This window comes from Fukomys damarensis, unplaced genomic scaffold (genome assembly GCF_012274545.1).
Source record: "Fukomys damarensis isolate Sample0158 unplaced genomic scaffold, DMR_v1.0_HiC HiC_scaffold_20, whole genome shotgun sequence".
Classification (NCBI taxonomy): Eukaryota; Metazoa; Chordata; class Mammalia; order Rodentia; family Bathyergidae; genus Fukomys; species Fukomys damarensis.
In genome coordinates, this window is record NW_022900932.1 from 17,782,096 (window position 1) to 17,798,747 (window position 16,652).

General features: G+C 37.7%; 1 protein-coding gene across 5 annotated transcripts in view; it reads left to right on the forward strand.

Moving 5' to 3' along the window:
* The window catches only part of Anxa7 (annexin A7), a 30,149-nt gene that overhangs the window by 5,986 nt on the left and 7,511 nt on the right, over positions 1 to 16,652 (forward strand). The window contains exons 2-8 of one of the 5 annotated variants that reach the window (XM_010606917.3): positions 2,425 to 2,479; positions 4,937 to 5,141; positions 5,838 to 5,942; positions 7,183 to 7,274; positions 7,805 to 7,870; positions 14,596 to 14,680; positions 14,848 to 14,942. In XM_010606917.3, the coding sequence (XP_010605219.1) occupies positions 2,426 to 2,479; positions 4,937 to 5,141; positions 5,838 to 5,942; positions 7,183 to 7,274; positions 7,805 to 7,870; positions 14,596 to 14,680; positions 14,848 to 14,942 (702 nt within the window). In that variant the 5' untranslated portion in view covers position 2,425. Of the gene's footprint in view, positions 1 to 2,424; positions 2,480 to 4,936; positions 5,142 to 5,837; positions 5,943 to 7,182; positions 7,275 to 7,804; positions 7,871 to 14,595; positions 14,681 to 14,847; positions 14,943 to 16,652 lie in introns of those variants that run through there. The other 4 variants (XM_010606922.3, XM_033766542.1, XM_010606930.3 and 1 more) reach the window with 4 other exon arrangements.

Genomic DNA, 16,652 nt, shown 5'->3' on the forward strand with positions numbered 1-16,652 from the left:
CACCTGGTTAGGATATATGGAAAAAAAAAATATATATATATGTATATATATTAAAAATCAGTGTGTGTGTATATATACATGCACACACACTGATTTTTAATAACAAAATATTTTGAGTCATTTGGGGAAAATCTGAACACTTACTGAGTATTTGATGATGTTAAGGAATTGTTAAAAATGTAAAGTACAGTATGCGCTTTAAAAGAGGGCTGGGAAGGGCTGGATATTTAGCTCATTGGTTCCACCACCTACCTTGAAAGTGTGAGGTCCTGAGTTCAATCCTTGGTATCAAAAAAAAGGAGTTGTGGGGTTTTTTTGTTTGTTTTGACTGAGAAGATCTTGAAATCCTCATGATTTTTTGGTGGGATGTCTGAGGGTTTGCTTTAAAATAACCTCAGGAGCATAGTGGTTGGGGGTAGGGTTGACTATGACTGGATATCTGCTAAAACTGACTTTGTAGGTCAGAACTGTGATTCATTAATACCATGTATTTCTACCTGAAACTTTTTTCTCCTTTTGAATATGTTTGAAATCTTCTATAATAAGTTAATGCAAAACAAAAAATAAAAACATTTAGAAGATAATTGGAACTTTTAGCACTAACTCATTAATGGTATTAAGGAATAATTGCTAATTTCAGGTATTATAATGACATGGATATATTTTTTTAAACAACGTGGATAATTATTTAACAAGTAATCATGTTTATAAAGCAATATACTGAAGTGTGTATATATATTAAGACATAAGTAAGCTAAAATGACACAGTGTCTGAAATCTCCTTAAAATAATCCAGTGGAGTAGTTAAAAGTGAGAGATATGGCCATGAATTAGTAAATATTGCAGCTGAGAGATGCCCATGGGGTTTATCTTTGCTTTTGTTTGTTTGTTTTTGTTTGGGTACCAGGGATTGAATTTGGGGCCCTTGACTTGCAAGGCAGGCGGCAAAACCACTGAGCTAAATCCCCAGCACTATCTTGGCTTTTGGATAGTTTAAAATTTTTCATAACTAAAAGTTAAAAAAATAAAAGCCAGGATTTAATCCAATATGTGTTACTCCAGAACATAATTTTGTTTTGTTGAACTCCTGGGTTTAAGGATCCTCTGTCTTCCTGAGGAGCTCAGACCATAGGCCCTCACCTGGCTAAACCTGGCTAAACCTAAACTAAACCTGGCTCAGAGTGTTAACTCTTAAGCCTTCATTTCTTCTTATTTCTTTCTTCATTTCATTTCTTTCTTCTTTTTTTAAATTTTTTTTTTCTTTTTATTGAGTTTATTGGTACAATCCAGGTATACAATACAGTTACATTCATTATTGGGATCCTGTACCTTTACATAATATGTCTTGATTCTCATTTTTTCCCCTTGTCCCTGCCCTCCCTTCACCCTCTCCTCCCCTCCCCATTTACAAACACTTTATTTCCATTTTTTCAACTTCTCCTATTTTTTTCCTCACCCTTATCACCTTTCCCCCACCCTTCCCACTTTCCCTACACCTTTAGCCCTTTACTTCCTATTTCACATTATTAATTATCTCATTAGGATCCTGTGTACTATTACAGTTTTTCACACCAGAAAAACTATTCGGTATTTCAGTTAAAGAAATCTCTGTATGAACATTAAAAATAGGGAATACTAAAATAAAACTAAAAAGGAAAGTAAAAGAGAAAAGGCAATGATGTAAGATTAAAATAATCCTTAATTCTGAAGAAGAAAATGGTCCCTGAACATATTTAAATTGCTTCTTGCTCTTGCAGTCTTATCTTATTCTTTTTTTTCATTATTTAGAGAATACTTTATTCGTTTCTGTAATCAAACACACGTAGATATGACCGTACATATTTAATACAGTGCGTTACCCCTGTACAAATGGAAAAAAATAAAAAAATAAAAATTAAAAAAATTAACATTTCTAGACCAATATGTCATTTCTTTCTTCTTATTTCTTATTTTCTTCTTCATTTCTTTCATTCTTAAACCATCATTTCCCATATTGGGGTTATGTCTCCATATAGAGGAATTTCTATAGCTCCTGGAAAGCATTTTTTCTTTTAATAATTATATTTTTATTTTATTGTTACCTTCATTTTGTGTCAGGAAAACTATTCCAAGTTTTCCATTTATGAAAGTGAAAGGATGCATACTTTTAAAATAAATTTAACTGAAAATTAATTGGTCTAAAATATTCCATAAATAATAGTACTGGTGGAATTCATATGACAAACTGCATGGTATGAAAACATAAATGAATTCCTTACTGTACATATGGTCAAATGAAGCATTTTCGTGTTGCATATACCCCTAATGTCCACCTTTTAATACCATAAAACAGTATGTGTGTATGATTACACGTGTATCTGTGTATCTTCAAAGGCCTTAAAACATACAAGAAATTACAAAGGACATTTTTTATTGTTGTTACAGAATGTCATACCCAGGCTATCCCCCAACAGGCTACCCGCCTTTTCCTGGATATCCTGTAAGTATTGCCACTTCAGATAAAAAAATGACTCTGATCCCTGAAACATAGGAATATCTCATGACAGACCTCTAGATGTACTAGAGCAGAAGTCATAAGTCAAGTGCACAGAGGTACTGAGTAGAATTAGTGAGTGAAGTTAGGTGTTGTGGGGAAACCAGGGAGAACTTTTCTGTGTGTGTGGAAATCAATGGCTGCTCATCTCTGGCCCCATGTGATCAGGCAGAGGGTCAATCTAGTACTGCTGGATATTTTAGTACTTCATTTGATCTTGGCAAAAGATCAAGAAGCGATTATTTTAGTACTTCAGCTAAAGCCAGAAACCTGAATTTTATGTGAAATTGCCCAAAGTTTTGAAATTTGCAAGTCAGTTTTTAGAAATGTTAATTGCTGGGGCTGGGGATTTAGCTCAGTGACACCACGTCTGCCTTGCAAGCACAAGCTCCTGAGTTCAATCCCCACCAAAAAAAAAAAAAAAAAAAAAAAAAAAAAAAGTTAATTGCTGCAATGTCAGCCAATAAAACAAGTATGTAATCTAAACTGATCCTGTGAATCACTTTTTTTAACCTTTGTGTTAGGTTTAAATAATTAAGAGCTTGACTCAGAAGTCAAACATGGTGTATTAGTGGGCCCTGGACTTGATAGCTATACTGTTCTGAGGACTAAACTCTTAGTTGAGACATAGGAATTAATGCATTTCAGCTTTATGTTTATAAGTATATAAGGCTGTTATCTAACTCTGGGAGACTATAAAGAGGAGCCTATACATGTGAATGACAATGTACATACCTTTCTACAAAGTGAATATGTAGCTCTCTTGAATTTATCATAGGTTAAGATGAGAATTATGAATGTTTCCAAACACCTATGTACTAAATCAAACTCTAGCAACCATTTCAGATCAGTAGCTAAAATAGACAATCTTAAAATATCCATGGCTCAACACAGTAAAAAGTTATTTTTTGCTTGCTTCAGTTTCCTGGAAGTCAGTGTCAGGTTAGGGGGTAGTAAGAGGTTGGGAGAGGACTTGCTTCTTACAGTATTTTAGTTTATAGATTCCTTGTACTGATCACATCATCCTTTAAGCACTTCAGAGTCCTCTGCTGCATCCTCTGCATCTGGCTGGCAGATGATGGAAGAGAGGGAGCATAGAGACTTTTAGAGCCAACCTGTACATGATGTGCATCATTTCTGTATTCACTCATAAGTATTCAGTCATGTCCTCTTAGCTAACTGCAAGGTGGTACTATAATTTTGTAGCTGGGGAGAATCTGTTTTTGTTTTTAATCTTTAGAGACAAAGGCTTACTATGTTACCCAGCATGGCCTTGACCTCCTGAGTCCCAATAATCTTCCTGCCTGGACCTTCCAAGTGGCTGGGATAGCATGCCCCCAACACCTGGCTAGAGTTTATCAAACACAATAATCTCTGCTACTCTTAAACACTGTCTGGTCTGAACTAACATCCAAAATGTTACACCCTGTGTGACTTGGGCTACTTCTTGAATCTTATACAATAACTCCAGATATATTGCAAGAGCCACAAATTCCTCTCTTTAGGCTAAAGAGGAAGAAGATCTTTACCCTATTTCTAGAGGTTAGAAAAATGAGCTTTGTTGTTCCAAAGCTTTAAGGCTTAGTAAGAACCTAGTTCTGGCTTATGCATTTGTTTATTTTCTGGTACCGGAGAGCGAATTCAGGACCCTGTTTACAAGACAGGTGCAGTATCACTGAGCTAAATCCCCGGCCCCTTAATTCTGGCTCTTAAGTAGAAAAATGGAGCCCTCTTCCCTGACCCAAATAGAATTAAGTTTAACTGAGTCTGGAAACAAATGTCCTGAAAAACTAGTATAATACCGATAAACTTTTTTTTGTTGTTATTTTTTTAGAAGGTCTCACTATGTATTTGACAGAAACCTGGAACTCACTAAGTAGCCCAGGCTGGTCTCAAACTCACAGCAATCCTCCTGTCTCAGCCTCCCAAGTGCTGGGATTACAGGCATGCACCACCATGCCCAGCCTGATAAACTATTTCGAGACACCAGGATTTCTAATGAAACTTTTATATATATGTATTTTTGTTTTGTTTTGTTTGTTTTGTTTTGTTTTGTTTTTTTGAGATGGGGTCTGGCTGGCCTTGAACTCACTATGTAGCCACAACTAGCCTGGTACTCTGATCCTCTTGGCCTCAGCCTCTTGACTTCTGGTGTTACATGTGTGTACCACCACACCCAGTAGAAATTTAAAAAGTTTAAAAAAAAAAAAAAAAATGGGGGGCCAGGTATTTAGCTCAGTGGTGCTGCCTGCCTCTCAAGTATAAGATCCCGAGTTCTATTTCTAATACCAAAAAATAAAAACAAAAAACGGAGACATGTATAGTAATCTTTGTTCCTTTTTAAAAGATAGGTCATATTTCTCTATGATCATATTCAATTGAAAATTTTTCTGATTTTTCCAGCCTGCGGGTCAGGAGTCATCTTTTCCCCCGCCTGGTCAGTATGCTTATCCTAGTGGCTTTCCTCCAATGGGAGGAGGTGCCTACCCCCCAGCACCAAGTGGCGGTTACCCAGGAGCTGGAGGCTACCCTGCACCTGGAGGTTATCCAGCCCCTGGAGGCTGTCCTGGTGCCCCACAGCCAGGGGGAGCTCCACCCTACCCGGGAGGTGAGTTAGGGCTTGTGAAATTGGTAGTGATTGGGGATTGTTGAAGTGCCTTTTCTCTTTTAACCTCTTCATTCTTTTTTTTTGGTAAGAGATCAAGCTTCACTCTTAGCTAACTGGCTATTAAAGACCTAAATGGCAAGATAGGGGGATAAAGCTCTTAGAGGGTCTGAAAGGTGGAAGTAGTCTTAAGGAATAAACTTTAAGGTATGAATGTCTTAATAATAACACTTTGAAGTATTTATAGTCTTAACTGAATAAGGCACTTTAGTTAGCATGACTGTGACCATTAGGACAGCTTTATCTGAAGGTTAAAAGCAAAACTTTAGCTGCCGGACATGGTGGCTCACGCCTGTAACCCCAGCACTTGGGAGGCCGAGGCAGGAGTTCGAGACCAGCCTGGACTACATAGTGGGTTCCAGGTCAGTCTCAACTACATAGTGAGACCCTGTCTCAAAACACCAAAAAAAAAAAGCAAAACTTTAGCAATTTGTCTTATAACTTAATAAAGAAAAAGAATGTAGTAAAACTTTTAAATTTGTTTTTTACTGTGGGAGGAATTGATGAGAGATTGAAATACAGACAAGCCTGCTACTATAGCAGTTTCTCAGCTGGTAATATTTTTCTGAAGTTTTCTCTGCAGTCATGAGACATTTTCAATATACTTTGTTGGACTATTCTTTTCTGTCATTCCTCCAGGCCAAGGATTTGGAGCCCCACCAGGTGGATCAGGTTTTTCTGGCTACCCCCAGCCACCCGCACAGACTTACGGTGGTAGTGGACCAGCACAGGGCCCATTACCTGGTAGGTACCAGCTGCCCGGAGAGAAACAGTGTTATACACCATACATTTTTCAACTTCTATGGAAAGAAGTTAGGTTTATGTTTAGGTTTGTCCTCAGTGAACTCTCATGTGTTTCTATAAGTAATTTTAAATACTTGGTTTCATTAAATATATTAACTAGATGGACGAACTTACTAAAATGGAGACAAGTAGCCACTTTTTCTGTTAAAAGATCTGTTCCAAAGCCAAAAAGTAAATCCTTTAGGAACATCTCTGCCCAAGTCCATACCATAAATGAAGCCACCCTGTCAGCCATATCTTTTGTTTGTTTGGTTGCTTGATTGGTTGGGTTTTGTTTTGTTTTTGGGGGTTCCAGGGATGGAACTCAGACCCTTGCACTTTTAAGGTAGGCAGAAGAACCACTGAGCCAAATCCCTGGCCCCAGGTTAGGTTGTTTTGTTTTGTTTTTTTGGAGACAAGGTCTCACTATTTGCTTGAGGATGGCCTTGAACTCCCTATGCAGACCAGGCTACCTTCAAACTTGTGGCAGTTCTCCTGCCTCAGCTTTCTATTATCAGCCATTTCAGGTGGAGTTAGAACTGAATTTATTTGTTTTTTTATTTTTTTTTGGTATTGGGGATCAAACTCAGGTCCTTGTGCTTGCGAGGCAGGCAGCAGAACCACTAAGCTAAATTCCCGGCCCTAGAACTGAATTTAATTAAAGTGTTTTCTTTTTTAAAAATATTATTTGTTGGGATCTTATGTAAAATATGGAATATTAAAAAGGTTTTTATAGTCTTTTTTTTTTTTTTTTTTTTTTTTTTGGTAGTAGGGATCAAACTCAGGACCTTGCGCTTGCAAGATAGGCATAGGCGGTGCCAGAGATAAATCTCTGGCCCAAGGTTCTTATAGTCTTGTGTGATGGCATCTGCCTATAACCCCAACACTCTGAGAGGCTGATGCAGAAAGATCTCAAGTTCAGGCCCAGCCTCGGCAATTTAGCCTTTTAGAGATCCTTTCACAAAAAGAATAGGAGGGAAATGTTTTTGTGAAAAAATTTGGTTTTAGATTCAGTAAATCATGATACTGGTATGTAAAAAAATTATCCTAGTGAATGACACAGTATGAATGCATGTTCTTATGTTATTGTATTCATAGCGATCAATGAATAGTTTTGAAAAAATTAAGTAATATAACCTGTTGTTCTGTGTGTGTGTGTGTGTGTGTGTGTGTGTGTGTGTATGTGTTTTTTAACATACAGGTGGCTTTCCTGGAGGACAGATGCCCTCTCAGTATCCAGGAGGACAGATGCCCTCTCAGTATCCTGGGGGACAGACTCCTTACCCTAGCCAGGTATTTTTCTTTGACCTTTTGAGCTCGGTCTGGGTAATGAACTGGACAAGGGTACCACTCCTTTGCTGACACTAGTGGCTTCCATGAAATAGGGGAATGATTTTTCCCAGTAATTTAAGATTTTAATGTTTGCTTCTGATACACCCTGTGCTTGCCTTTCTTTGGTCTGTCTGCTTTAAGTTCTGTCCTGATAACTTTGATAAGTCAAGCATAGGCTTTTCTTCCAGATGATGCTGCCCATAACTTGATCCTTGAGATAAACTTGGGCTCCTAATACTGGTTTTAATTCTTTTTCATCTGCCCTGCCCTTACCAACCATCATAACTATTAATTTGGGTGTCTCAGTAATTGGTATTTCTTTCTTTCTTTTTTTTTGGTACTGGGGATCGAACTTGGGACTTTGTGTATGTGAGGTAGGCAGCAGAACCACTGAGCTAAATCCCCAGCTGTAGTTGGTATTTCTGCCAATGATTTTTGAAGGGTGGTTTTGTTTTCTACTTTGCCTTTATAACTTTTCACTCTTCTTTCAGATGAGTACAGAATCCTTCCCTTCCTATCCTGTTTTCTCTCCTGTTTCTTTGGATTATAGCAGTGAAGTGAGTAAGGTTTTCTTATGTTCACTAATCACTGGGTTCTGTATCTGTGGCCTCATTTGTCTATGTCATCTCATGTACTTGTCTCTTGCCACTTTCTTGGACTCAACTATATGGGTTTTTTCTTTGTAGGACTCTAAACATAGTAGCTGTTAAATCTTAAATTGATTACTCAGTAGCTGCAGGTTTCTCACACTATATGAAATTGTTACCTAATCTCTGATGCGTCCTTATTTTAATACTGTTTTATTATTAAATTGCCATACTCTTTTATATCCTGTGCAAGTCACTGGGAGCATAAATGTAACACTTTTATCTTTGCTTTTATTTGGATTTGCTTTTTTTTTTTTTTTTTTTTTTTTTTTTTTTTTAAAATTTTTTTTTTTTTTTTTTTTTTTTGCTGTATGAAAACTATTTTTTTCTTTTTTTTGGTACTGGGGATTGAACTCAGGACCTTGAGCCTGTGAGGCAGGTGGTAGAACCACTGCGCTAAATCCCAGGCTATTTTTTTCTTTCAATGTAAAACTATTGACACTGCCACAAATGGATTTGCTTATTGATTTCCATGTTGTATGATCATGAATGTCTAGCATTTTCAAGTCCTGGGCTAGTAAGAGAAGGACTACAATTAGAAAGGAAATACCTTAGTGATTGTTTTGGCTCACTCTCCTGTTTGAAGAATTTAAGCTCCAGAGAGGTTGAGAAACTTGTCTGTGACCACATGGCTAGTGTAAGACCAAGCTGAGACCAGATTCTAGCTCTTCTGACTTTCAGACCAGCAGTTGCTCCATTACACAGTGCTGGTTTACTGATGGTGTAAATATTCCTCCAAAGCACATAGTAGTATATGGCTCTGATGCCTTCTATTATTGAAGTTGATTGTTCATTGTATTATGTATCTGTAGTTAATTAACTTTTGTGAAGTTTATGAGAATTTCAGATTTTGTTTCAGATTAAACATTTACATAATTTTATAGACGTGACTACATACAAAAGATTTTTAAACATAAGACACTAAAAGTAAAGTACATACACATACAACTTATTTTGTGTAACAATTAGCACTTTAAGTTAGATCTAGAACCCATAGGTAGAAGTTAATGGAGTGATAGTCTTCAGAAACACTTTCAGATGGGGGTAGAATAGGCTACTTTGTGAGATGAGGTCCCTGTAATTAAAGTCTACAGGTAGAGGTTGGTTGATATGACTATAGGTGTGCAAGTGTGTGTGTGTGTGTGTGTGTGTGTGAGTGTGTGTGTGTGTGAGAGAGAGAGAGAGAGAGAGAATAAGAATATTAATATCTGTGTGAATCAAGGAAGAATAAATGAAAATTTCTGGCTTGGGTGGGGAATTAAACCAGCTGACTTCTCCTGATTGATCTTAATTCTCTAGTCTGTGACAGCTTTCAGCAGGAAGGTTGGAATCAAGTAGACATCAAAGATTCGAACTTCTAGTAGTGAGAAATGTCCCTTCAAGTTTTGATTATAAGAGCACTGACTCTGATTTCCTTGAACATTAAAGCCAAGTGGATGATAGTATTCCTGAGTATTTACTTCACACTTAGATTCTCAGCAGAGAATATATCAACATTTTCCCCTACAGTTAAAAATTAAAAAAAAAAAATTTTTTTTTTCTTTTGAAGAAAAGAGGGAATCCTCAGAGGATGCATAGTGACAGTTAATTTGTTACTGTCTGGGCCAGTAAGGCTTCTACTCTCCTTGGAATATAAGTGACAGTAGTTACACCAAAGAAAACTATCTTAGTTATTTGATACATTGTTTTATATAAGGGCAATATGTTGAAAAAAATTTACACTTGAGTATTTGCTACAAGTAGAACGATTTTTAATTTTTCCTTAAAATCACCATAGGAATATTTCTTGTTAGTTATCTGCTTACATTCCCTCCTTAGAACCTAATTCTAAGGATACTAAACCTTATTGATAGAATAAAGTCCTGTAGTAAACTATCTGTAAATGGAAGGGATTAGTGACCATAAAACTGTTTTCTTGGGAGTGGAAATGTAACCCAGTGGTACAGCACTTGCCTAGCATGGTCAGGCTCTGTGTTTGATCCCTAGCACCATTTAATTAATTTTTAAAAATAGTTTTCTTGAAACAAAAGTGATGCTAGAAGGAAAAAATGGAAATAAAGCTTTTGTACATAGGGAGGGGAGGGACTTGAGGGAAAGAAAGGAAAAAAATAAAATAAAATTTATTTTTTAAAAATAGTTTTGTTGAAAGACTGCTGTCAGGCACACACCCATAGAGCCAGCAACTTTGGGAAGCTGAGGTAGGAGGATCATAAAAATCAAGCCTACCACAGGTAACTCAACAAAATAGCAAAACTCTTTCTCAGAATTTTAAAAAAGGTATGGGGATGTAGTTCAGTGCAAAGGCCTTGGGTTCAATCCCCACTACTACCCCCCCCCAAAAAAAAAAAAAAGACTGGGGGCCAGGGTTGTAGCTCAGTGGCAATGTGCCTGCCCCGCAAGTATGGGGCCCTGAGTTTGATTCCCAGTACCCCCAAAAAGAAAGAAAGAAATGTTTGTTGGCATGGTCATGTCTTGTTCTCCCCATTTACTTTGTCCTTGCAAGTATTGATTGTATTGCTGTATTTAGTGAGTATTATTTTAGGGCTGGTGATGTAGCTTGATGGTAGAGTGCTTGCGTAGGTGCATGTGAGGCCCTGGATTTCATTCTGTGCACCATACATGCAGACATACATACACACACATGCAAAAAAGTATAATTTAAAATTTTGTTTCAACCAGGCGTGGTGGCGCACGCCTATACTCCCAGTACTTGGGAAGGCTGAGGCAGGAGGATGGCTGTGAGTTCCAGGTCAGTCTCAACTACATAGTGAGACCCTGTCTCAAAAAACAACAACAAAAAAAAACCCCAAAAATTTAGTTTCATTTGCCTAAAAACAATTGATCATTTTATTTCTTGGAATGATATTGATGTCATATTTCAGTGCTGATACTTTGGGGATATTGGGTTAAGTAAAATATTATTACAACTAAAAAGTTTTTTTAAACTCATGGAATATTATATTATCTTGCTTCATTCCATCCCTCCTCCTTTTTTTTTTTTTTTTTTTTTTTTTTTTTTTTTTTTTTTTTTTTTTTTTAATTTTTGTTTGTTTTGTTTTCAGTACCAGGATCATTCGATCCCTCTTAAGTGTCCTGACTTGAGCATTTTAAGAAAACTACTTCATAGCATTGTATTAAAAAATTTTTTTAACTTCTAATTTTGGAATATCTTACAAAAAATTTTCAAAGATAGTACAAAGAATTTCTATATGTTACTTATTCTATTTCCAAGCATTAAAACTTTCTATGAAAATTCACTATAGTGATCAAAATCAGGAAGTAACAATAACATTGATATGGTACTCTTCAGAACCGGGGACCGAACTCCAGACCTTGCACTTATGAGGCAGGCACGGAAACAACCTGTCATTATTTGCTGATGATATGATACTCTATGTAGGAGACCCAGAAACACTGCCAAAAGACTTCTAGATTTAATTGACATTTTCAGTAGAGTATCTGGGTACAAGGTCAACACTCAAAAATCAATAGCCTTCTTGTACACAAATAACAGACTCACTGAGAGAGAAATTAGGGAAACAGTCCCTTTCATAACAGCATCCAAAAAAATGAAGTATCTAGGAATCAATCTAACAAAAGAAGCAAAAGACTTCTACATTGAGAACACCAGCCCTCTGAAAAAAGAAATCGAAGAGAATATAAGAAAATGGAAAGACATCCCCTGCTGCTGGGTAGGAAGAAGTAATATAGGGGAAATGACCATACTTCCAAAACTGTTATACAGATTCAGTGCAATCCCAATAGAAATCCCAACAGTATATTTCACAGAACTAGAGAAAACAGTCCAAAAACTTCATTTGGAACCAGAAGAGACCTAGAATAGCAAAAGCAATTCTAGGCAACAGAGACATGGCAGCGGGTATTACAATTCCCAATTTAAAACTATACTACAAAGCCACTGTGAAAAAAAACAGCATGGTACTGGCAAACAAATAGATCAGAGGATCAGTGGAATAGATTAGAAGAGGATGCAGAAACAACTCCAGACATACTCAGCTACCTCATCTTTGACAAAGGAGCCAACCATCCTCACTGGAGGAAAGATAGCCTCTTTAATAAATGGTGCTGGAAAAACTTGCCAAAGATTAAAACTAGACCCCTATCTTTCACCATTCACTGAACTAAAATCCAAGTGAATTGAAGATCTAAATATTGGATGTAAGATAATGAAAAGATGGAAATAAAGTATTTGTAGATGGGAAGGGGAGGAGGGGGTGAAGAGAGGGCAGGGACAAGGGGAAAAAATGAGAACCAAGACCTGTCATGTAGAGGTACAAATTCCCAACAATGAATGTAACTGTACTGTATCCCTAAAATGTACCAATAAACTCAAAGCTGAAAAAAAAAAAGATCTAAATATTGGGCCGGGGATTTAGCTCAGCAGTTCAGTGGCCTGCTTTGCAAGCGCAGGGACCAGAGTTCAATCCCCAGTAAAAAAAAAAAAAAAAGATCTAAATATTAAAACAGAAACACTAAACTTGCTGGAAGATCAGTTAGGCAGAACTCTCAAAGACATTGGCATAGGAAAAAAATTTATGAACAAATCTTCAGTACACAGGAACTAGTGCAAAGAATCAACAACTGGGATCTCATCTTATTAAAAAGCTTCTGCACTGCAAGAGAAACCACCAGCAGAACTAAGAGACAACCCACAATGTGGGAAAAAATTTTTACCGGCTGCTCCTCAGACAAAGGTCTACAATCTAGAATATATAAAGAACTCAAGGGCCGGGGATTTAGCTTAGCGGTTCGGTGGCCTGCCTTGCAAGCGCAAGGACCAGAGTTCAATCCCCGGTACCAAAAAAAAAGAAGTCAAAATATCAGAGCCCCCCCAAATATAAAGACCCAATTTAAAAATTGGCATCTGAAATAACAGACATTTCCTTCTTTTCTTTCTTTTTTTTTTAATGAACAGATACTTCTCAGACAAGTAAAAGCAGAAAATAAGTATATGTAAAAATATTCAACTTCACTGGTCATTCGAGAGATGCAGATGAAAACAATGCTGAGATTCCACCTCACCCCAAAAAATGGCTGCTATGAAATCAACCATTAACAAATGCTGGTGGGGTTGTGGGGAAAAAGGAATCTTGATACGTTTAAAGAGCACTATTAGTTGTTTTGTAGAAAATTTTCTTTCATCTATTTTTTCCCCCTCTGCTGGAGATTGAACCCAGGGCCTTCACACTTCTCTACTGGGGATTGAACCCACCCCTATTTATTTTTTTGAGACAGGGTCTGACTAAGTTGCTAAAATGCCCAGGATAGGCTCAGACTTGAAATCCTCCTGTCTCTGCCTCCAAAAGTGCTGGAATTACAGGCATGTGCCACCATATGTGGCTTATAAAATACTTCTTGGTCTTGCCGGGTGTGGTACCGCACGCCTATAATCCCAGCACTCAGGAGGCTGAGGCAGGAGGATTGGTGTGAGTTCAAGACCAGCCTGGGCTACATAGTGAGTTCCAGGTCAGTCTCAACTACATAGTGAGACCCTGTCTCAAAAAACAAAACAAAACAAAAAAAATTTCTTAGTCCGAGTTTGTCTGATGTTTCCTTCTGATTAAATTCAGGTCATGCCTGTAGTAGGAATACCGCAGAATTGTTTCCCTAGCACATGATATCTACAGGCACTTGTTGGAATTACTGGTGATAATTAGTTTTAATCACTTGTTTAAGATGGTGCCTTGGGCCAGGGATTTAGCTCAATGGCATTGTGTGTACCTCTCAAGTGCGAGGTCCTGAGTTCCATCCCTGGTACAAAAAAAAAAAAAAAAAAGAAAAAGACAGTGACTGCCAAGTTAGACTCATGATTCTCACCATACTTTTGCCCACTATTAACATCTTGATATTTCTTGCCTGAAACAGTTATTACTATGGTATTTGCTGAATGGTGGATTTTTAATTTTTGTGTAGATTTGTATTTTTAAAATGCTTTCTGGTTTATTTCCATAAGATAGATGAAGAATATTGTACCCTCCAGAATCTCTAATCATACATACCTTTATTTTGTGTTTTTTTCTCATTATACAATATGTCTAACAATTGGAGTCCATGTAGGAAGTAACAAAATTATATTGCTAGTTTGAAACTCATTGGGTGCCTTTGTATACATCACTGAAGTCATTATTGTCTTCTGCCTCTAAGTCAAATACTGTCATTCATCTCAACACTTTGATCCTCTGACAGGGAGATCAATCTCTTTCTCATGTTCTACCAAAAAGGAATCCAAGGCATAAGAAGATCATAACTTTCTTCCTTCTCTGCTCTTCTCTACTCTTCTCTTTTTTCTTTCTTTGTACTGGGGATCGAACTCAGGTCCTTCTGCTTGCAAGGCAGGCACTGGAACCACTGAGCTAAGTCCCCGGCCCCCATAACTTTAATTTCACAAGTTTGACCTCTGTTTCCTGGAAGTTTGGTGTATGGCTGCTATCTGTTATCAGGAGAAGAATCTGTCCAGAAGTGGGACAGGTCTTTCCTGGTAATAAAATGCTCAGATGCTTGCCTTAAAGCCCAAACATTGGCCCTCTTGCCTCTGAGTGCTATCTGGGAAAGTCTTTCAGTTGCCTATTGTCAGCAGAAGATCGTGACTTGGATTTGATGCCTTTTGTTCTCAGGGCACTCAAGGGACAATCCGGCCAGCTGCCAACTTTGATGCTATGAGAGATGCAGAAATTCTCCGCAAAGCCATGAAGGGATTTGGTAAGGAAAACAGATTTTGTCTTTTATCATGTTAAACTGGTTGATTCTAAAGCAAAAATAAACTTTATGTCATAAACCCAGTCCTGTGTACATGTGACAGAATCTGTCACATGTACAGGAACACCCAGTAGACTTAGTCTTTACTTAAACATTTATGATTCTTCTAGGGACAGATGAACAGGCAATTGTGGATGTTGTGGCCAACCGCTCTAATGATCAGAGACAAAAAATTAAAGCAGCTTTTAAGACCATGTATGGCAAGGTATGTGTTTTTCCTTTCTTTTCTGGAGTAAGTAACAGCAGGGGCTTGTATGATCTGTGTTCATGGCAGATTGGAGACCGTGTTTTTGTTAGTATGTGTGGTACAGAGGAGAACAACTAGACTTTACAAACCTGAGGTGTGGCCATTGTTGGCCTTTAAACCCTTTTTATTCTAGAGTAGTCTTGTATTTCAGTCGTAGCTTATTCGATGTCTCATGTGGAATAGTTCAGTACAAAGTAGATTGTGGCAGACTCACAATCAAGAGTGTGGTTCTCATTCTCCTTTATTCAAGGCTTATAACAGAGCCCCACTCATTCCGGGTCCTTGGTGTCATCTTCCACTCCTTTTGCTCCCTCTAAAGCTGTCCTGTATTCCAATTATATGAAACTATTTGCTATTCATTTCTGTGTTTTGTGCATACTGTGCTCCTGGCCTATTACCCTTTCCTTTTTCTTCATGGGAGACAACTTCTTCAAGATTTGGCTTAAATAAAAGCTACTCTGATGTCATTGCTCTGAGCAGAATTTAGCTGCTCCATCCACTGTGGTCCTGTAGCACTTTATAAAACCTCTGCTGTTACTAATCTTTCTACTGCCCAAAACTGTGAACGTGACAAACCATGTCATATTTATCTCTGTATTTCTAATATCAAGTACATAATAACAAATAGCTTTTTTTTTCTCTCTCTCATTGAGTTTATTGGCACATTTTAGGTAGACAGTACAGTTACATTCATCATTGGGATCTTGTTACCTTTACATGACAGGTCTTGGTTCTCATTTTTTCCCCTTGTCCCTGCCCTCCCTTCACCCACAAGTAGCTTATTTATCTCTTTTTGTGGCGGGGGCGGGTTTGAGACAGGGTCTCACTATGTATTTGAGACTGACCTGGAACTCACTATGTAGCCTAGGCTGGTCTCAGTGATCCTCCTGCCTCAGCCTCCTGAGTGTTGGGATTACAGGGGTGTGCCACCACGCCCGGCTACAAGTAGTTTATTTTAATAAGCTTATTTGTGGAGTGATCAATGACAAAATCCAGTAAGAGTCTAAAAATTGTCATTGTATAAAGGGAAAAACTGGACTGAATTGCTTTTCCATTTAGATATGAATCTTGAAAATTCCCTAGCACGCTCTATGTCCAGTTAACTTTTCTCAGAGTGTGCTACTGCTCCATGGGTTCGTCCTACTTTGCCTCTTCTGCCCTGTCTTTTCCTCTCCGCCCAGTCCAGACCAACTTCTTTGTTAACACTGATTATACAGCATGAGCCTTAGACTTAAAGTTCAGTATCACTCATTTCTCTTACAAAGGTATTTTCCATGTTCTGAATTTGTTTTTAGTTCATAACTGGATTGCACTCTGCTGTCTTGGATTTTTCAGATACTCTTTTAGAATGAAAACTAAACTCATGTTCTGCTTTCCTTACCCCTGCCATTTTGACTCTCTACTTTAATATGATTTTTCTACCCTGTTGTGGAGTTATCTTGATTCTGGGTTCTTTATCACTCAGTCAGTGAATATTTATTCAGTGCCTACTGTATGCCTGACTGTCTTGTCCTATCAATTGTTTATTTACTAACTTTTATTGATATATTCTGTAAAATGCCTATTTAAAATACACCTTTTAAGGGCCGGAGATGTCACTCAGTGGTGCTGGTGCCTGCCTGGCAAGCACAAAGTCCTGAGTACGATCCCTGGTACCAATTAAAGATA